General features: G+C 42.4%; 1 protein-coding gene across 1 annotated transcript; it reads left to right on the forward strand.

Annotated features, from left to right (window-relative positions):
• On the forward strand, nucleotides 1–22,904 carry LOC310907866 (lutropin-choriogonadotropic hormone receptor; the record flags this gene model as incomplete). The annotated part of the gene is made up of 11 exons (XM_083858362.1): nucleotides 1–161; nucleotides 7,748–7,819; nucleotides 10,365–10,439; nucleotides 12,090–12,164; nucleotides 12,687–12,761; nucleotides 12,854–12,931; nucleotides 15,543–15,611; nucleotides 16,252–16,326; nucleotides 17,498–17,683; nucleotides 19,321–19,401; nucleotides 21,659–22,904. The coding sequence occupies 11 exons, from the start codon at nucleotides 1–3 to the stop codon at nucleotides 22,902–22,904; spliced, it is 2,193 nt and encodes a 730-aa protein (XP_083714488.1).
• Nucleotides 22,905–23,122: the final 218 nt, after the last annotated feature.

Raw genomic sequence — 23,122 nt, forward strand, 5'->3', positions numbered from 1 at the left:
ATGGTGCCCTCGCTGCTGCTGCTGCTGTTTCTGCCGCTGCTGCCGCCGCTGCCGGGGCCGGTGCGGGCGGGCGGGCGCTGCCCGGTGCGCTGTGCCTGCACACACGGAGCGCTGCGCTGCCCGCCGCCGCCACAGGGCGCGCTGCCCGCGCCCGCCCGCGCGTAAGTACCGCGGGATGCTCGGGCAGGGATAGGGATAGGGATAGGGATAGGGAGCGGGGGGACCGCGGTGCCTTTCCACCCGCCCGGCGGGCTTGGAGCATCCCCGGCCGCGCCGAGGTGCCGAACGCGCGGCTGGAGTTTGCAAACTTTCAAAGTTTAAACCGACCCGGACGCGGAGTTTTCCCCGTGGGAAGGAGGCGCGCATCCTTTCGGGACTTTTCTCAAGAGGCAAACTCTCTCGCTCTCCAGTAGCCTCAATGAGAGAAAAACGGGGTGCAGGTGTCAGGGCTGTCCGTGCTCTCTCGCTGTGGCAGGAGGCAGAAACTGCCTTTCCTGTTCCAAAACCTCGTAGTGGCATGGTTAGATTTAAAGAAACCTGAATAAAATATTGAGAAGTCACCTTAAGCCTTCTGTCAGTCCTAGGGTTTGGGGTTTTTTTCTTTTGCAACTCTTTTGGACTTCTTGTAACCTCTTCTCCCAAAGTTTGTGCAATTAATTTTCCCTCTATCCTGAAGCACCAAAATCCTCTTCACTGTGCTCATTGCATCTTCTTGAGGTTCAGCTCATTGACAAGTTATTGACTAATCTCTTTTCCTCCTCTCTTAGTAAAAAACCTGCTGTGAGTTTTGACAGCTGTTTAGATCTCTGCAGGGTTGTCCATCATAACTTTTTAAATGCTTAATATTTTGCTGGGAATTAGGATTAAATTAAAATAACAAGGCATCATGGACATTCCCTTTCCCCACTCATGCACCATAATCCAAGCTCATGATCTAGGAGACCAGACCAAATAATTGATATATGTAGGTATTTTGTTGTTTATGGGCTCAGTTAAAGCCCTGACCTAAACCATCATGGCATCAAAATATGGGATTAGAAGAGCAGCCGATAGGATTCTTGCCATTTCCAGGATCCCTTGGTTATCTCTGAGCTGGTGTTTTCATATTATGACCCTTTTGGTAACAAAGCCTGTGTTTTCCATTTTCATCTGACTTGTTTGTAAATTTCACTTGCTCTTGAAATTCCCTAGGGATGATACTAACCCTGATCTCCTCTTCCCTTTCTCCCCAGCTCAAGAATGCATAGGAGCAAGAAAACCTAATTTGTAATAATCTAGAGCCATGTGAACCATTCCTCCAAAGTCAGAGATTCTAGAAAAATCTATGTCCTGGATTTGTACCTTCCCTATTTCCCTGTGTTACCTTAGTGTCAGAGAAAGCAGAGCCCATGGGAACAGGAGATTCTCCCATCATGTTTCTTCTCCAGAATTCACAGCACATGCAGAACAGGCAGTGAACTGTTTTTTAGGACAGTGCACTTCACAGCCCAGAGAGGTTATCAAGAGCTCTCAATGTTCGTGATTTTATTCTTTCTCTGTTTTGGTTTCATCTTTTATTCCTCCTTTTTCCATCTGTCACCCCAAGAAGAAACCACATCTCAACCTCAGTGATCATCTTAGGACAGATAATGGGTTTATGGCTGCTGCCAGTTCTGCCTCACTGAGAGCAACAGGGCTAGGTAATGGACAAAAAGGAGAGAAAAAATTTTCCCTTCTACCTTCAAAAGAACATTTAATCCTGATGATTGTACACAAAGTCCCACTATTAGGCTGGCTGTAGAAACCAACTTTATAGTCAGAAAAGAGTTCAACTAAGATTTAGCTCAATACTCCTACAGAGAAAATATTTACACTTAGAGGGGGAAAAAAAAAATCCCTGTCTTTAACAGGCATGCCCAGCTCCTTCTGCTTCCAACCTGATTTTTACTGAACCTGAATCTATACTATTAAAATTTCCACTTCTTTGTATGTTTTTTTAATAGAAAGCTTGCATTCATCATACAATTAAAGGGCTGTACATATGAATGTACCGGTACATGTATCCTCACTCTTTTGTTTAGTTGTTATTCAACCTCTTTTACTTTTCTTTCATCTCTTCCTTTGGTTTTCATACCAGTTTCTTCTTATCCATTTATTTATTGTCTTCCCCTCTGTCTTACTCTTTCTCATCTCTCTTATTCATACAGCTTTTGGAGCTTTTTTTAGTGCTGCCTGCCTCTTTTTCCATACTCTCCCTAGCTCCTTTCTTCCCCCGCACAGCTCTGTGTATGAGAGAGAAGGAAGAACATGTTAATTTTGTTCCCTCATAGCCAGGGGGAATCGCATGCACCACGGGAATCACAGTGTGATGCCTGCAAGTGCAATAATAATTTGGAGAGGAAATGCTGGTTTAGGTTGTTCCAGCACAGTTCCTGAGGTGCCTACCTCCTTCCATCAGTGCTGCTGTAACACAGAATCCAGACCTCAGAAAACTACTTCTTAATTGTATGGTCAGTCAAGAAAATAAGCTCCAATATTTAACTCCAGCCATTTCTGAGTAAAATCGGATTCTGCAATGATCTGTGCTTGCAAATGTATTTTTGATACTTTGTTATATCCGTAGTATATATCCCATAGGGAAATTTCAGCCACTTTTCTTCACCCGAGTTATCCTCGCCATGTCACATTATTGCTTAAAAACTTTTTTCAGACTTATTAGACTTCTGACAGGTTGCAGAATTATGGGGTTTATACAGTCCTGAATTGACCATATTTTTCTCAAGTTCCTGTTTTTAGTTTGGACATTACACAAGCACTACAGAACCTCCATTATTCTGACACCTTTGAATGCCCTTTGGCTACAGCAGCTATATGTCCTCTTAGTCTCAGCTGAAAAATAATCCTTAATACACTGTTCTGTTTTGAAACAAAACATGATTTTCCTTCTTTTGAAATCTTATATGTACTTTTGGGGTTTTAAGCAAAATCTAGTTTGCACTCAACTCCAGCTATGCAGCAATGGGCATTGGATAACTTAAGACCTTTTTGCCCCTTCAAAAACTTCATTTCACGGTGAGGTTCACCTTGCTGTACCTGAATGTGTGCCCCTGTGTGCAGAGCTTCTGCAGTGGGGGTGAGGGAGATGTGATTAGGCACCAAATTACAAAATATCAAATACAAAACTTTGTGGCAAAAGCCTGAAGAAGAAGACAATTGTCTCCATTGGGAGCATATTTGGCTCTTTGGGATTGTCAAAAGAATTCAGTTTCAGGGGACAAAGTGTCTTCCATAGGAGATTATATCACCCATCATCACCTTGTGAAAAATGCTGTTTGGGTGCTTCTGTGCATTTCAGGTACATAATGCCCAACATGCAGGGCTTCAAAAATTCAATGCTGACCCTTTACACTGCCCCCAGAAGCTGATGAAAACCTTAGGAAAATAGTGGATTTTCAGCTATAGTTTCAATCAATATTCGCAATCCTCCCAACTTTAAGGATGCTACAGATTAAAATGCTTACCAACAAGAGTATACCTTATGCATTCACCTTTTGGGCATTAAAAATGCAGGTAATCCTATAAAATAGACATATTAAAATATAGCAACCAATCCAGCTACAGTAACTCATTCATACCTATTGCTATTGGGCCTGTGCTTTTTATGTTATTGTTATTATTTATGACTTCAACTAAACACTTTTTGCAAAAGGTCAGTTCTGTAATACAGCGATTTCCTCCAGTGGTGTCAGTGGGCTTGGGCTTTGACTCCTCCTCAGCAGGACTGCAAGGGGTGCTGAGCTCCTGGGGCATCCAGATCTCTCAAAAGCTTTTCTTGGAGCTCGAGTCTATGTGGTGGCAGTTCCTGTCTTTCCCAATGTTCCTGGATAGCCTTAAATACATTTAGCTTGGCCATTTCAAACCTTACTGCCTAGAATTATGTACCTTGAAAACCAATCTTGATAATATAGAAATGCCAAAGGCTGCTGAATGCCAGGAAGTCTGGCTGGCTCTCCACTTCTTTCTGTCCTCTTCCAAGGATGAGAAGCCCTGCAATTCTGTGGAGCTGCAGAATTTTCAGCGCTGAATGACAGCAACGAGTACAAGCATACAAGTTACGATGCATTAGATATAAAAAAAACTTTACAGGTTTTCTTAAAAGTGCAGACATATATCTTTTAACAATAGCCTTCAAAACAGTGCAGGCAAGTTGTATTAAAGATGGGTGTACCCCTCCTTTCATGAGCTACAGAAGTCAAGCCAGCAGTGGGGACTAGTTAGATATATAAAAGGTTTGTAGCTTTGTAAAAACATTTTTAGTCAAAAGCTTCCTCAGCTGAATGGCCATATCTGAGTTTCACATTCTGAGTGCTGAAAAGAAAGAAGAAAGAAATCTGAACAGGCCATCCCACCAGGAAGACTGAGCAGATGAGTCATCTGCAGACAGAGAGGAACAGGCTCATGTTCACAATTCCTGGTCCTCACGGGGGACCTCAACAGCAGTAGAACATAAGCAATCCAAGAGGTTCCTGGAATCCTTTGATGATAACTTCTGTCTTCAAGGGATAGAGGAGCCAAGGAGGAGAGGTGCAGTGTGGTCCTTGTTCTCACCAACAAGGAGGGGCTAGTGGGGCTAGAAGGGCAGCCTTGGCTGCTGGGACCATAAATGATGTAGTTTGAGGACCTCAGGACAGTGAGGAGGGCACACAGCAAGATCATTACCCCTGACTTCAGCAGCCTTTGGTCTTTTCAGGCACCTACAGCCCTGGAGGAAAAAGGGGCCCAAGAAAGCTGGCTGATATTCAGAGATCAGCTCCAGGCTCAGGAGTGATACATCCCAACAAAGAGGAAGTCAGGCAAATCACCAAGAGGCCTGCATGGATGAACAAGGAACTCCTGGACAAACTCAAACACAAAAAGAAGGACTATAGAGTGGAAGGAAGTGCAGGTAGCCTGGGAGGAGCATAGAAAAATTAAGCAGACCAGGATTAGGTTAGGAAAGCTAATGCTCTGATGGAATTAAGAAAAGGGGGGAAATAACCCAAATTTTTACAAAGAGAAATAAATACATACTCAGTCTCGCCTTTATGCCTGGAAAGATCCTGGAGCAGATCCTCCTGGAAACCATGCAAAGGCACATGGAAGCTAAGGAGGTGATTGGTGACAGCCAATGTGGCTTCATTAAGGGCAAATCTTATGCCTGACAAATTGGATTGCCTTCTAGGACAGGATTACAGCAGTGGTGGATGATAATAAATGGTGGCACTGACATCATCTACCTGGACTTGTGCAAAGCATTTGACACTGGCCCGCATGACATCCTTGTGTTAAAATTGGAGAGAGATGGGTTTGATGGGTGTGGGGCTTGGTGGATAAGGAGTTGGCTGGATGGCTGCGCTCAGAGTTAGTCAATGGCTCAGTGTCTGACTGGAGAGCAGTGACAAGTGACATTCCTCATGCTGGGGTCATACTGGGAGCAGCTCTGATTTCCATCTTTGTTGGCAGCGTGGTCAGTGGGACAGAGCTCATCCTCTGCAGGTTTGGGGATGGCACCAAGCTGTGTTGTGGGATCAACATACTGGAGGAGAGGGACCTTGAGAGGTGGGAGAGGCTCGAGGCCTTGAGACTGTGCAAACCTCATGGAGTTCAGCAAGGCCAAGTGCAAGGTCCTGCATGTGGGCCAGGGCAATCCCAAGCACAAATACAGGCTAGGAAGAGGATGGATTGAGAGCAGTCCTGAGAGGGACTTGGGGGTGCTGGTGAATGAGAGCTTGGATTTGAGCCATCAGTGTGTGCTGGCAGCCCAGAAAGCCAGTGGTACTCTGGGCTGCATCCAAAGCAGCATGGGCAGCAGGGCAAGGGAGGGGATTCTCCCCCTCTATTCCACTCTTGTGAGAGCCCACCTGGAAAGCTGCATCCAGCTCAAGGGCTTCCAGCATAAAAAGTCCAGAGGAAGCCACAAAAATGCTCAGTGGGAGGAAGCATCTCTCCTAGAGACAGACTGAGAGAGATGGGGTTGCACAGTTTCATAGAATCATAGAATGGTTTGGGTTGAAAAGGACCTTGAAGATTGTCACCTGTCACTCCAAGCCATCACCCTTACAACCAGCACACTGCTCACCCACTAGCAGGTCACAAGGAGGTAGTAGTTTCATGGCCTGATGCAACTGAAAGCCAAGATTTGACTTTATGTTTTGCACCTTCAGTCACATTTCCATTTCCTTTGTTTTTGCAAGCAGTTCCACAAAAGATATGCTTTGTTTTCCAAGCAGCCTGAGCTAATGGTGCAGTTACAGGGTTATAGAGCAGGAATTTCTCAGCTTCTACTTTTTGCTTTTTCCTGAAATTCTTTTCCCTTTGACTCAGAGTGTTAAAACCTACAGGAGATTACTTCTACCTATCTCTACCCTTCAGGAAAAAAACACATTCTTCAAGCTGCATGACTTAGTTTCACTTCTGATTTAGCCAAGCCTCACACACAGCAAAACACGCCAGCATCAATCTAGAGACAGGTGTGACCCAATCACAATGGCATGGCAAACATATATATCCTTATATCACCCTTGTTAGGTAGGGAAGCATTGTTATTCCCAGTTTACTGACAGGAAGACGAGATCCGAGGGAATGAAATGATTTGCCCCAAACCACACAGACTTCTTGGAACATAGCTGGAAAGTGACATCCAGACTCCTTGGTACATCCAGATTAGTAACCTCTAGACACAGTATATATGACAGCCTGCCTTTATAATGTGTAGGTATGACATATTTTTAAATATATAAATATATATATATATATAAAACTTGATGAACATTTAACATAAATATTGACAATAATAAACATATTTCTTCATATAAAGGATTATGATAACAATGAAAACAAAGCAGATTATGTGAATAGCAAGGAAATATTTCAGTCAAAAAAGCCTTGAGGGAGTGAGTTTAAGGATGAGAAACAAATGTCTCTGACTAGATATTTGTCATTCTAAAGGAAAATGGAGCAATTATCTGTTTACACAGAGATAACATTTTGAAATATGTTAAATATTTTCCTATGGCTGTTATCAGGGAGAGTGTGGTCATGGATAGATAAATTGGCTGGTAAAAGTACTGCGGTTCAGATGTGGAGAATGGTAAAATGTGGCTCTGTCTCCCACAAAATTTTTAATTTCTCAATCAGAGAAACTGAAAAATTAAAAATTAAAATCCACACTTGCTTTGAATCAACTAACTACACTGATGGAATTTATTTTAAAAAATAAAAGAATTCCATTATACCAGCCTGATCTGAAGTTCTTTTACCCTTTGTGTACAGCCACATTCATGATGCCACAGTGCAACATTACAGGGATATTGCTGGGAGGAGAACATGGTGCAGCAAACACAAAGATACTGTTTTAATAGAGAAAGCTTTATGTGCAAGCCACTTCTTCTGAGGATCTAATTTTAAATAGCCTGTAGCTTCCTTAACTGTGAATGTAGCAGCCTACTTTCTTTCATCAGGCCATAAATTTACTTAATAGGTTATGATTATTATTGATTTGATGGTGATTACTCTCAAATTTATGCCGTTGAGGAACTGACCCAATATCTTTTGAATTCCATTTAACTAAGATCAATGACAAATTGATCTGGCCCCAAGGGTACAGAGAACTGTGAGAAAAATAAGGTGGCATTATGCTTTATTGGTTTTCTCCCTACCGTAATGGTACAATTATAAACAAGGAAACCTCATGCCTTACAAGCCTTTCCTCCCTCTTTTTTTTTTTCAGATCATTTACTCATCTCCCTGTAAAAGTAATCCCATCACATGCATTTGAAGGACTTCAAGACGCCTTCATCATGTAAGTTGTCAATATTTTCCATAGGCTTTTCCTTAATTTCTTACAAAAACCATCCTTTTATAATAATGTAAAAACATGTGGCTAATGCACTCTATTGATGAAAAAAAAAATACACAGGGGATAAACATAGCATTCCTTTCATGTAAAGAGTATACAAAAGATCCTTTGAAAATGTGTGATTTTTAACAGCCATTTAAAGATCAAATAATGAAATATTAATCGTGCCAGAGACAACTGGATACAGCTTAGTAACTGATGAGAGAAGCATTTCATTAGCAGGGGAGATAGATTTCTATCATCAAACATTACCTCTGCAATGACAGCCATGGCACTCTGTGGTTATACATTTATAGAAGACCCAAATAAGACATTTCTTCAGCATTTTGCAGTGAGAGATAAGCTTGGCAGGGGTTCAGTAGGACTGAGCCCTTTCTTAGATCTTTCAGTTTGCAAGTGCTGTAATTTTGCACACTGGGTCTGCTCTGCTTCTTGACCCTCAGCATTGTACCTGTTTTCCATCAAGGATTCAGACCATAAGGCTCTTCTCATCCCTCTTGCCCTCATTTCTACTGTTATTCCAGCTGAAATGGCATGCTTGAGTCTCCTTTATTTATTATTTTTTATTTTGTCTGCATTGAGTGGCCTCTAAAGGACAAAGCTGATGACACAGCAGTGCAGTGACGAGCAGGGGAATGACCTCCCCCAGAACCTAAGCAGCAGCACAGAAGTTGCTGTTTTCTTTTCAAGGTGCACTCTTTGTACTTCTCTGCTGCACATGCCGAACTGCAATATAGTATTAAAGGAGAAGCCAGTGGTGCTGTATTCTTGAATTCACTTGCATCTGAATGTTTAATGAGAACTTAATCATTTTCACACTGGAGACCAATTTAAATCTACAAAATTTCTCCTACCTGTATGACTTAAGGCTACTCTCAAACTGGACACATGTCAAATTCTTCATAAAAAAGGGCTTGTTCTTGGACATTTTCTCCTCCATAACAAGTATTTAATTGATCTTTTTATGTGCTTTTAATGAATCTCTCCAAATTAACTGTGTGTGAATCAATGTATTTTTTCCAAAGTGAGTTTGTAGAACACTTCATGATTTTATTGAGATTTAGTGCTACTTTGAAAAATGCGTATTTTATAATTATAAATCTCTGGGTCAGCTACTTGGCATATTTGGCAACACACCACTCTCCGAAATTATTCTCATGCCATAAGTCATTCCAACATATGTAAATGGAAAAACTGTGGCTGACAGGGAGGATCCTATGGAAGAACCATGTTTCAGACCCCAAAAATGTTCTGTGAGCAGGCACTGATCCCTCCCAGCCTGTGGACCTCTGAGAACCAGGTGTTCAGCAGGCCACTTACTCTACATCCATCTTTCATTTATAAGTAACCAGTGCAATACCAAAACTAACATTCTCACTGAATTATGATGATGAAAAAAATCCTTGATAATTCTTTAAGACACACATACACATTAGCTGTGTGATTTTTAGTGTGCATCCCCCTTTGCCACTACAAATGAAATACAGAATTCATTCTGGTCTAAAGGATTTTGTATCAACAATAGAGTTGTCTTTTCATAATTGTAAGTGAATTAAGCTAACACTCAGGACTGTGACAATACTGACTCTAACAGTGTAGACACATTCCAGTTGTTCAGAAAATATTTTTTCTTGAGAGTGTATAATCTTAGGTTTACTTTGTGTGCCCTTCTAGTCAATTCTGTTAAGAAATTGTGAAGACCTTTCCCTTATATATGCATAACTGTATACTATTTACTTTCAGGACTCAGTTTTGCATAGCCTCTTAGATCTTAATCTAACAAGCATTTAAAAGGCATCTAATAAGTGGATTTTGTTTTTCTATGTCAGTATTGATTAACCTTGAGTACCTGTGGAATAGGAGCATCTGTACATCACGATCCACAATTTGGTGGAGAGTACCACCAAATACAGTCATGTTGATCTGTGTCATGATGAAAAGAGCCACTTCCATTCAGCTTGCATACATGTAATGAAAATGGTGTTTAAATCCAAAAATTGTTCGTAAAGTGTGCTGAATCCCTATCTGTGTATTTCTTCATCTGTGGATTAGATGCCCATAGTTCTGACTTGATAATATCGTATGAAGCACTGAGGACATTATCCATGTCCTCACCCCACAAATAAATTCACTAAGCAGAATCAACAATGAGAGGGAGGAAAAGGCTCACAAGGCTTGGGCTCACTCTGTTTACATTAGTTCTGGCCTTCAGTGTCTAGCTTACCTGCAATTTACTGAGGAAATGGAGATTGGCTGTCACAGCAGTACTCATTCCTAAGGGTTGGCTTTCCCTTTTGCCAAGCCAGAAAAGGCTGGTCCTGTCTCAAACCCCACTGGCACGGCTGCCAGGATGTCTGAGGTGAGGCACAGACAACACTCATAGGAGAAGTTGAACAAGTGTGCATAACAGGAGGAAATAAAGTGGAAAGCTGATTGCTGGGGCCTCTTTTGGTAATGTGTTGCTTTGTGTCTGCTGTTTTCATTGTAGTGAAATCTCTCAGAGCGACTCCCTGGAGAGAATAGAAGCAAGTGCCTTTGACAGCCTTCCCACCTTGTCTGAAATGTGAGCACCAGTTAAAAAAAAAGCATCCATGTTGTGGTTTCGGATCATCAAGGAATAAACAGTCTGCAGAGAAGTATTCCTGGACCAAATCTGTCTCTGTTATTTTGATTGGCTTTGACTGAGATCTATGATGAGAAACATTTCTCTCCAAAGTACTCTATGAAATAGTGAGCACTCTATAAGGCCTGGCCTTGGAGATCTAGCTCATGCAGAGACATCCCTGCACAGAGTCCCACTGCTTTCAGTGAGCTCAGTGGCAGGAGTGGAGCTTTGGCACTGTCAGGTTTTCTAAGTGAGGAAATAATTTGGGATGACAACAGATGAGAAAAATCTTTCTTTTTGAAGATGCCGTTTTCAAAGCCCTATATTATTTAAATACAGCTGCTTAGTATGCATAGCTCTTCTGTAGAGCACTAAAATATTACTCAAACAGAACATGCACTGATTTTAAACTTGACCTGCATAGCACAGGCATCTGGGGGAGAGAGTTAAAAGCAATGACTAGGAGAACGCTCTGAAATATTTAGTGAAATTGGAAACTCTAAATCTGATTCAGGATCTCATTACTGCCTTTTTTGCACAGCATGACCAGTGAGTGGCTGAAAATTGTGCAACTGAGTGAGGACAAGTTCATCTCTTTTTATATGTGAACATCACTGAAGCCAGTTACTCACATAAGCAAGGGACACAGATTAATCAACCTCTGATTGAGTACAACTTCCACTAGAATCAGTGGTGTGTTTAGGGAAAGAATTAATGATTTGACCCCATGCATTCACCTATAGTTTATGGATAGCTTGTCTTATGCCTGTCTTCCAAACCCCAAAAGCTGAGCAAGACCATTAAAGAGCTACAGGAAGCAGGCAAGAAAACCTCCATGAATCTTAAGTCCTGTACAGGACTCACATTGCAAGGACTTGATGTCCCAAGCTGAGCTCAAGTCCACATTCAATGGATGATCTGGGTAGCGAGTTCAATGGCATCCTTGAATTTCAACTTTCCTTGCCACTTCACATGCTAAAACCTTTTTAAGTTATGCACTGGGAGGGAGGTGGGCTACAGTAATTGGCCTTTAGGGCAAACAGAGCTTTACCAGTAGTTGAGTTGCAGAAAGTGCTCCTTGATTTTGAGATCTGCCTGGTTTTTGAGTGACCACTAGCAAACAGGACTTGTCACACCCTTCTCTCCCAGTTTCTGCTGATCCACTTCTACCAACCACTGCTCTAAGGAAGTCCACGGTGCTCCTAAGAGGTTAAACTATCTGAGGAACTGCCTTTCCTGGCTAGGAAGAGCATCAGCAATGTAATGAAAACAAGGGGTGATTTAAAAGGATCTGATTGTGGAGCAAGGACCAGGCACACACAGTCTGGTCCAGGCTTGACCCCCATGTCCAAGCCCAAAATGCTAACTCCCAGCAGTGACCAGGATAGCCAAACCAGACCAGCTCAGAGAACCATGAGAATTCAGGCAGTATTAACTTTTGTTGGCTGCCTAAAACTTGCAAGCCATTTTTATTACCAACAGTGGCTCAAAATGCATCCAGCAGCATATTTGCCAGCTGTTTTTTGAGAAAGCAAATCACAAGCAAAACACAGGGCCCTCCCAAACCTATATTGATTATAACACTGAAGTATTTTCCCCTCATTGCAGATTAATCCTGAACACGAAAAATCTGTTGCACATTGAGGATGGAGCGTTCAGAAATCTTCCAAGGCTAAAATACTTGTAAGAAAGAGTTCTATTCATTTTCTGTTGACTTTATTTATTATTTCTTCCAAATCAAATTAAAGAGTGTAAGGAAAAAGGTTTTTCATGCATTACAGTATCCTAGATATACATACATTGTTTACAATAGCTTTAACCTGGAGTTAGCCAATAGTGAGGTCTTTCATTGTACAAGGCCAGGGCAGTGATGGACAAAACAGAAGTCTGCAAAGTAGTTCTGGTAAGTGCTTATTTCTAGAATAAAGCTTTTAGACTAACAGAGTACTAAACAAAAGATGTAACTAAAATCTTTCCCTCATGCTTAATGTAGTGAGAACATATGCTGCTCCTCTAAGACACTCCTTGAGAATTCTAAAAACCTTGATTTTTACAGGCCTTACAAATACCTTTGGAGCCTACATAAAAAATTAGATGTGTCACTTTTGAAAGCGACTGTTAGACCTAGACCTACCAAGTCAGCTTATTGTTGTATCCACTCTGGTAATATTTTCTTTTATAAACAGGGATTATGCTTTTCTCTAGGAGCATTTGTAACACTGGAATAAGACAATTTCCAGACCTGACACAGATCTTTTCACTGGAAGCTCATTTTATTTTGTAAGTAGAGACCCATCCTAACCCAGCTGCGAGTGTTTTCCATCTTGTTCCTGAGTCACTGACAAAAATACCTTTTTTCTTTCCTTCCAAAGGGAGCTCTGTGATAACTTGCGTATGACAATTATACCACAAAATGCTTTCCAAGGGATGAACAATGAATCACTGACACTGTGAGTAAAATAATCCCAGCTCCAGTTCCTTCTGTGAAGATAACACTTCTGCTTGAGGGAAGTGGGTTGACTTCATGAAAATCTTGACATTAAGCCCCATAATATATATATATATGTATTGTGTGTTGAATTTTAAATGCCTAAGAAACATAGGGATGTTCTACAAGATGAAGAGCAGAGTTTTATCCAAAAAATAATTTCAGTTAGGAAAAAAAATAGGACCAGGGATCTAAATCTTCATCTTCCACGCAATGTTGTTTTTAAAAATACCATCAAGATATAAACTACAAAAACTTCATTGGAGGCCAAAGTCTCTGTTCTTACCTCAGGGATGTAGTTTTTTGAAACAGCTTTCAGGCACCAAGCAGTCTGAGGGAGCTGAGCTTCAGCTGCACAGGGTCCCTCTAAAGAAGAAGCATGGAGACACAGAGTAAATTGGTACAAACTACGGATGCTGCTTCTTGCCCTGATTTCTTTTGCCTTAGCTCACTTTCTTATAAATCTCCACACCCAAGACTTTCCTTTTAGCCAGGAGTGGGTTCATTGTTGCAGCCCCCTGTCAGGTGGGTGGGGGTTTGATGCTGTGAGATGCCCCACCCGAGGACTGCAGAAAGCAGCAGAAAGCCAAAGTGAGATGTCCTCTTTCAGCACAGCAAGAACTCTGTATGGATTTCACAGCTCACTTGTCTTCAGAAAAAACTTCCACAAAGTAGTTCTGGAAGAGGAGAATTCACAAGCTGAGCCTCTCAGCAGGATGTGGCCAGAATTTGGGTTTCTCAAGGAAGGCCCCTGTGAGCCATGGAGAGCAGCAGCAGGCACCCACTTGGTGTGGCAGCCACAAGCCCCAGGGCAGCCCAGTGACACCAGCCTTTGGGGGCGAAGCTCCAGTGAACATCCAACGGGAGCCCTGCCCAAAACTCCATGGGTACTTGCACCTGCAAAGATCTGTGTACATGAGCAACAACTGCAGCATCTGCTGGACTCTTCATCAGGCTGATGTGCCAGCATGACAGTAATTTTAACCCAGATTTTATGTATTGACCAATACCTTCTGGAAATGAGAGAGAAACTGGGCATAAATGTGACTGAATGCTACTCCTACACAACGCTAAAGAGAAGCAATTGCTTGGATTAGTGCATCATTTCATCTTATGAGCCTCTTTCCTCCCAAAAAGTTCTCAAAATAACTTCAGCAAAATTATGATTCTGCTAATGGTGCAAGAAAATGAACATAAAAGAGATGGAGAAAGGTGCTTAAAGTCTTTACTGTAACCCTAAAGTGTATTAAATGGGAGGAAATCTAAGTCAGGAAACAGCCAACAGTAATTTTTCTCCCATCCTTTTGTGATTGGGAGCTCACCACAAGAAGAAAAGAATTATCTTAGCAGCAGCTTCCTAATTGTGGAGCTATGTGTTAGCTCCACCCCATGTGGTTAGCTGTAATTAGGTGGAGTAATTCCTCTTGGTACAGCATGGTCTGGTGAAACACAAGTAATCTATGGAGGTGTAAAGTCACCCTGCAGTCATACTTTGCACTGCAAATAGCTAATTTAGCCTTTCCAGCAGCTAACATTCCTTGTGGATTGGGAAATTGATCCCATGTATTGTCATGGTCTTTAAGGCTATGGCTAATTCCAGCATTGTGCTGAGGGAGGTACCACTATCAAATGGAATCAGGTGCTCCCCACACTTGAGCACGTGGGAGCAGGTTTCATAGGACCATTTTGTGCTATCCCAAAAACAAGTGGAAAAGCAACAGAAATGTCGTTTAATTCATAAACAGTTCCAGGTTTTCTAATAGGGCTTAATATGAAAGAAAAGAATAATATCTACAAGTGACTGTATTGAATTTCTATTGGATACAGGAACTTAATATCACAAACAGATTTATTAGACCAAGAGGCTACATCTCCTAATGAAGGAAAAGAGCTGGACTTGAGATGTAGCAGAGCCCAGGATTTAGGTGTCTGGCCCCAGGGTGGGGAATCAGGAAGCAGGGTGGCATGCAGTGTCCCTGTGCAGTGCAGGGGACAGCAAGGCTTCCACAGTACAAATCAAGCCTGGCAGCAGCACTTTGGAGAAGCTGATAACTCACTGACTGCTGGATGATGCACAGCTCACCCCTGCCTCTCTGCAAAGCTGTCTCTTGGAAGATTTGTTCCTCCATAGAGGATCTGCAATCCCGCAGCTCCCTCCAGGCTTTACAGTTGCTTTCCATCTGACACATCTCTAGGCCTTGCAGTCTTCCATCTGCACCCCCTGACACCACAAAATCCAGGTCTTCAGCCTCCAGGTTGTTGTCTGCGTGCCAGGAGCTTACCTGGACTAATGTCTTGTTCCTGGATCTCACTCCCAGGTAGGCACAGGTGAGCCCCTCAGCAGGGGGAGGATCTATACCTCAGCAGAAGTTCTCTTCAGCAGCTAAACAGGAAGCAGCTTAGAGAATTGAAACTGCATCTTTCTTCATTTAAGAGCTATAGTTACCTTCATTCTTTATAGCCAGAGCCTCTAATCATTAAAATGAATGCAGCGCTGAGGTTTGAAACTTGTAGTACATAACACAACCTCACCTTTTCCAAATCCTTTTCTCTTATGTTTATTTAATTTTCAGCAAGTTGTATAAAAATGGATTTGAAGATATCCACAGCCATGCCTTCAATGGGACAAAGCTGAATCAATTGTGAGTATGCTATCCCTCCTCAGTATATTAAACAGTAAATAACAATTTAAATACAGTCAGAGGCTCTTCCTTCAGTTTAACTGGCTATGTCTTCTGCTTCCCAATACCCATGAGAAAACTGCATCTTTCAGTGTCATTGTGGCTCAGTTGTTAATCCTGCCGTTCTCACTGCTTTTCCTGAAACAACATCCCTTAAAATAGCACAGCTTTTGTGAGAAAAGCTCATAATTCTTAAGAAAATTTCATAAAGTAATGTAAAAACTTCAACAGTAGCCCAGACTAAAGAATCTACAGTTTATGTCTGGAAACATCAATAGTTTTTAATCCCTCTCACACACCAGAGGACTAGTCTCTTGGTTTGGGCAAAATGTGTCTTTGTTATGGTAGTGCAAGAACCTGCCTGGTTGTTCCTGGTTTAAGTCAGAAGAATTTGGAATTTACCAGATTTAAGTGTAGATGATCATGATCTGATGGCAGCAGAGGAAGTAAAGGTCGAGTGGGAAAAACAAGGACTCACCAGCTAGGCAGTGCAACAACCACTGCTGTGGTGGGAGAAAGAATTGAAACAGGCATGAAGAAGAAACCAAAAAAGCGATTTTAAAGATACAGATGTAAAGAGAGTTCATTTTTGCTTCCACAGAATCCTGAAGGACAACAAGAACCTCAGGCGGATACACAACGACGCCCTGAGAGGGGCCACAGGGCCAGATGTCCTGTAAGTATCCACAGCTCCCTGAGTGTCCTGTGGGAACTGCCACCAGAGCTGTGTCACCACAGCAAACACAGGCCTCCAGCCTTACCCTCTGTGTACAAAGTAGAAACATGTCAACAAGATGCCATGAAATTACAGAGTGAAAGGAGTTTGCACCCTGGCAAACACATATCACTTCTAGTGTTGGCATTGATCTACACCTCTTAAACATTTTGGGTTTTGCTTTATTTGAGTCAGATCTTCCTGATCCTATTCCTGATCCTGTCTTATATTCTGACATTGTAAACTGACTTGTCCTTTGGTAGGATGGATATGTTTTGGCAATATATATTGGTTTAATTTGTTTATAAAAGCGAACCAGTTGATTGCACGCTGTAAGCGCATACTGAATAAAACTCGTTATTATCATCCTCATGATTTATTAATCAAGGACTGACTGGAGGGCTGCCCTGGCTCTAACTCCATGCAATAAAACACAGCATGTGGTTCTGTAACTAACACTCTGTGCTGCACATGCCTTTTTTGTGCCTTTTATTGATGCTTTATGGAACACAGTACTACTGGTATCACTTTCAGAATGGTGGGCCTTTTTTTTCCTTTGTTTAATGTCCTGACTCTGAAAATCCTTCATCACTGATGGACTTTCTTCACACAAAAAATCACTCTGCAGTTACTATAAGCCAAACTGCTTAAGTTTGTGTTGGCAAGAATGGCCAATTCTTTTGGGGTTTTAATTAATAGCCATTTAATTAAAGCATCTAGAACAGCCCTTCGGGCCAAGCAGAGAGGAAGGAGGGTGTCCTACCTGTTAGCTAGCTGGAGAGTCACTATTGCCCACCTTCTTCTCTCCCTGTCTCTGGTTCTGAGGCATCCCTCACTCCATGCATGGATTTCAAATGGAGAGGTCAGGACACAACCCCTGGAATGGTGGGTTTCATTTTCCTCAGGACCAAGAGAGTTCCTTGCCTGGCTGGAGCTGCTGAGCCACAGGGATGCTCTTACCCTGCTGCTCTGTAGTTTCACTGACCATGTCTCTGAGCTGGGCATCAGGTGCTGAAGTGGCTTTGTAGATCTGAACCTTTGTGAACAAACCAGTTGCTCTTACCTACCATCATGCTTTTGTGGTGTTTGTATAGGGATGAAAAGAAAAGAGAATTCTCTCTCTGTTTCACAGGGATATTTCTTCAACAGCACTGGAGTCCCTGCCTAGTTACGGGCTTGAGGCCATTCAGGTCTTAAATGCAACGTCATCTTACTCGTTAAAGAGGCTGCCACCACTGGATAAATTCAGAAGTCTTCTGGAAGCTGTCCTAACATATCCCAGCCACTGCTGTGCTTTTCGAAATCTAAGGACAGAAAAGTAAGTCCAAATAGCACATTATTGTACTGCAGTGCTTCAGAAGCTCCAAAACGGCAATTCTGCTTTATTCAGCTTACAAGGTTTGATTATCTTTATTCCAGTTACAGGGAAGCTGTGGTCCATTGCAAGGCCTTGCAGGAAACAGCAAATCTCTGCTAAAGCCAGGAAAATGATGTCCATTTATTTTAGAGCAGAAGTGGGTCCCATCCTGTGCCCTGGATCTGTCAGCAGAAACATTATTCTAAGTTTGTTTAAAGCTTATATTTTTCTTGGTATCTCAATTAAAAGCCTACTGGCACACAGAAGACAGACCTTTATCAATAGCACATTGCCCTAATTAAAAAAAAATAAAATAACCCCCTGTGGCCTTTAGCTTAATTAATACAGGTGATATGATGACATAGTAGAAAGGGCAAGCATTCAATTATCCACCAAAATTAGGGCCCACCACAAGCCTGCAGAGAGAGGTTACACAGTTTAGTTCCAACCATTTCAAGTAATAGACAGCATTGTTCTCCCCACAGCTGGAAACCATGGCACAGGGAGAGCTTTGCATCCACAAACTTGGGGCAGTTAATCCAAGACAACTGGAGCTCATTTTTCAGCATTTATGTTTCAAAGAAACCAACCCCCAGTTGGATTTAGGCAGCCAAAGCAACCTCGGATGAGTTTAGTTTGAGCCATGAAGGTGCCTCGTTTCTTGTCCATCTCAAATGATGGCCACAGCGATCATATGCTGAGCAGGCAGATGTAAGAGGATTAAGCAGTGTCACTCCCATGCCTTCACTTCAGGGATGTCCTGGAAAGGCAGGCACAGATTCCAGTTCTTTAGGGTAAAATTAGGGGTTAATCTATGCTTTCTCTGCCTACCTCATTTTACTAAGGAGTTTTTGATTCTGCAAGAACAAAACAAAGATTCTACTGTCAAGCATTTCCATTGCTAATGAACTGATTCAGTCACAGATCACATCTCTGAGTGTATTAAATTCAGGAGCAACTCTGGCAGAGAAAAAACAGTATTTATTCCAATAAAGATAACGACATTTCTGATACTGTTCTGATACATGCTTGACTTTGCAGCATGAGCATGGTCTATTAAAATAGGTGTGCCTTAGTAAGTCACTATATTGAGTGACTGTTTTCTTAGTAAATTGCTGGGGAGAAAACCCCATGCAAATCAGGAGATGACTGATCCCCTACCAGGGGCATCAGCAATGAGGTGAGACAAAACCATTTCCATTCATACTGGTAGAGTACCTGGCTGCTACTTTCAAAGCCTCAAAACCAGAGATTTTGCCAAATGTATAATCTTTCAACTTGTACTATTCAAACTCCTTTACTTCAAGCATGCAAACTCTACCTCCGGATCCCACAGTTTTTAAAATAGGGTCATCTGGGGAAGATTCACCTCACCTGGAAGAGCACCATCCTTACACACCCTTACACACCCTTACAATGCCTATTTTCACAGTATTTGAAGTCTTCTCCTTCCCACTTCCAGATGTCTGCAGGGACCTTTGTGCTGCCTTGAGGCCAGTGCTGGCTTACCTTACATCTGTGAAGATCACTTGCAGAGAAGACAAGGCTTTGGCCAAAATCCAGCCTGAAACTTAACTTTCTTCTCATCCCTCTTGCAGACAGAATTTGTTGCTTTCCATTTTTGACAACTTCTCCAAGGAGTGTGAAAGCACCATGAGGAAACCAACTAACGAAATGCTGTAAGTACCTCTCTGCATAGAGATTAGGGAAGTAGCAAATACAGACCTCTTCCCCTTTCTGCTGTTCACATGCTTTTTCACTAAGCAGGTCTTTGCCTGCCAATTCAGTCACCTCTACAAGTTGCACAGTGGTAATTTTACTATCATTAAACCAAGATTTGGATGTTCAGAAGGAAAGGGGAATAAAAAAACCCTCATGATTTCACAAGCTTTGCTGATTCCACTTTGTCTTCTGTATTCTGAAAGGACCTCAAAACAATGATTAAATATTTACAGAAGTTAGTGGCCAACATGGAGACTTTCCATTCCCCGAAATAAATGCAGTTGTTGGTATGATTCAAAGAAGAGCTGCCAGTGTTAACTTTTTTTCTTTTTGCCTATAGAAAGGATAATTAGAACTCTGCATATCTATAGTTTTCCATGGTAGAATGGAGTCCCTGAGCTAGAAGTGTGATGACCCCATGCTAGTGGTTTACTCCATCTAAACATGTCTTTTCATATCATCACAGTTTTGCTTGACAGTGTTCAGTGTGACAATGAGAAAGGCTAATATCAAAACTGTTGTGTTGGCTGTGCTGGATGACAGGCTTTAACCAAGCTTTTAAGGGAGAAGTTTAAAGATTTGCTATTCTTCATCCCTCTGCAGCTAAATGGGAGACCTTGGGACTTCTTAGCAGCCCAGACATGGCGTCAAAGCATTCTAAAGTCTAGAAGAAACAAGGTTATGGTCACAAAATTCCAATGGCTAAATACAGCTGAAATGTGATTGATTCATTAGGATAATTACTTCCTTGGACATTATCTTATTTGCTGGTTGGTGAGGCCTCCTACTCTTGCCATTTGGTTTTATCTGTCTGCTTGTTTTGGATTAGCATCTGTTATACTCCTGCTGTGCATTAAATAGTCTGCCCAGCCTATTGGCTCCTGAAGCTTTTTGCTTTGGCAAATCCCAATCCCAGCAATTCTCTGAGCAGGCATTATAATAAGCAAGTGAAAGTAAGGTTATGGGCTTAATGGCTGCAGAACCACAGCAGAAATCATCTGAAAGTCCTGAGTTCTTATTAGTAAAAAAATGTAAAAAATAATAAATAAAAAAATCCAGCTTGCACATAGCAGCACATTCACACGGCCTCTCAGAAAATCATAACCATTTTTATAAGTAAATAGAGTCAAATGTATTCCCTGCTCTTCCAGTTTGAGCCAGGCAAGTAAACGCAAGACATTGGGCAGTTTTCCATATAGAGAGAGGAGTTAGGATAACGAGTTTGGGATGTTATTTACCCCACAGGAATAGCTGAAAAGCAGCTCAGTTTCATTTGCCAGTTAAGACCCTGCTCCAGAAATATCATTTAACGGGCATGCTTCAGTAGATGTGGAAGCTTAAGCATGTACTTAAATTATCCTAAAGCTACCAGTTTTCTCAAGGGTTGTCCTCAATAGAGATATTTCCCAAGTCTCACACTGCAGACTGAGTGTTTGCCCACCAAACAATCACAGTCAGGAGATTGGGAAGTTGGGAAATAGGCACCTAGTTATGGCAGGCAAGTGCCAGAAAAGACAATGTTTTCTTTTAAAACATTTCTTCTTTGGTAGGCTTATCACTATGCTCTTGATGACCTAGAGATTTTAGGAGTCTATCTCAAAAACCTACAACATTTTTTATTAGGCATTGGGTGCAGCCTATATTAAATACATTCATACCTATCAGTGTGATTTAGTTAACCATGCACTCCTCGCCCTACAATACTGCAAACAGCAAATTCCTCAGCACCTCCCAAGCCATACATAGTCTCAGGAATTAGTTTGCTAAGTGCCTTTCCTAAGAGGAGCAAAGGTGCACAGTTAAAATCCATAGGTTATTTTGGTATGGCTTCTACAATTGCCTGTGAAACCTCTGTGCATCAAAGCTGTAATCCATCAGCCCAAGTGTTACTGTAGCTTGGACTGCAGCCAACCAGCAGCATGAGAAGGATGCCTCCTTCACAAAGCAGTAAAAGTGAAGTACTTACAAATAAGCAAGTTGTATAAGAGAGCATTTCTGTGGATGGGACTGTGACCCCTACTGCTCTCCAAGGCTGCTTCCCAAACACAAAGCATCCTTACAAGGCTTCGTTATTTGTAAACACCCTGTAGAAACACATGGAGGAAGTCATTGTTTTAAAACAACTGTTATCTGTTGTCTTTTGCAAAAGAATGTGAGTAGCATGTAACAAATAGTTCACTTCTGTTTGGGGGGGTGGTTTTTTCATGGTTACAGAGTTGACTCCAACAACACGTTGCTGTGGTCAGTGGAGAGGAACACATACCCCTTTGCAACAGATGATGAAAGTTCTCCCTACAGCTACTCAAACATTTTTGATGACAGCGAAATGGCCGGCTTTGACTTTGAGTATGACTTTTGTCAGCCCAAAGTCCTCACATGCACTCCGGAACCGGACGCCTTCAATCCCTGTGAAGACATCCTGGGATACAGCTTCCTGAGAGTGCTGATCTGGTTTATAAACATTCTCGCCATCGCCGGCAATTTCACCGTGCTCCTCGTTCTCCTGACCAGCCACTACAAGCTGACCGTCCCTCGCTTCCTCATGTGCAACCTGTCCTTCGCTGACTTCTGCATGGGGCTGTACCTCCTGCTCATCGCCTCCGTGGACGCCCAGACCAGCGGCCAGTACTACAACCACGCCATCGACTGGCAGACGGGCAGCGGCTGCAGCACCGCCGGCTTCTTCACGGTGTTTGCCAGTGAACTCTCGGTGTACACGCTGACAGTGATCACCCTGGAGCGCTGGCACACCATCACCTACGCCATGCAGCTGGACCGCAAACTGCGCCTACGGCACGCCGTGCCCATCATGCTCGGGGGCTGGCTCTTCTCCATCGGCATCGCCGTGCTGCCTCTCTTCGGCGTCAGCAGCTACATGAAGGTCAGCATCTGCTTGCCCATGGATATCGAAACGGGCCTGTCCCAAGCCTACATCCTGCTCATCTTGGTGCTGAATGTTGTCGCCTTCGTCGTCATTTGTGCTTGCTACATCAAGATTTACATCGCTGTGCAGAACCCGGAGCTGGTGGCTGCCAATAAGGACACCAAGGTCGCCAAGAGAATGGCAATACTGATCTTCACGGATTTCACCTGCATGGCCCCTATCTCCTTTTTTGCCATATCTGCTGCCTTCAAAGTTCCTCTCATCACAGTGACCAACTCCAAGATCCTGCTAGTTTTATTTTACCCAGTCAACTCCTGTGCAAACCCCTTTCTCTACGCCATTTTCACCAAAGCATTTCGGAGGGATTTCTTCCTGCTGATGAGCAAGTTTGGTTGCTGCAAGAGCCGGGCAGAGCTCTACAGGATGAACTATTTCTCTGCTTATAATAACTCCAACTGCAAGAACGGCGGCGTAGCCACAGCCCCCAGCAAAGCCTCCCAAGCATTCCTGCTCTTGTCAGCTTTAGATAAGCCCTACCCTGCACCACGGGACAAGACATCCCACAAGGAAAATTAACCCGGAATGCCAAGAGATGCAGCACTTTGCAAGGCCAGTTGTGATTATTTTAGTGACTAAGGATTGTTTTATAATATCTTGAACATTTCATAATAAATAAACATGGCAGTCAGTTATTTTATGCAACATAACTGTTCTGACGTTCAAAGTGGTGTTTTCCCTTCTCTTCCTTTGTGATGATGGGTGTGGAAGGTGACTATTAGGCAAAATTTTTCTGC

Source organism: Zosterops lateralis (genome assembly GCF_965231275.1).
Source record: "Zosterops lateralis genome assembly, chromosome: 3".
Lineage (NCBI taxonomy): Eukaryota > Metazoa > Chordata > Aves > Passeriformes > Zosteropidae > Zosterops > Zosterops lateralis.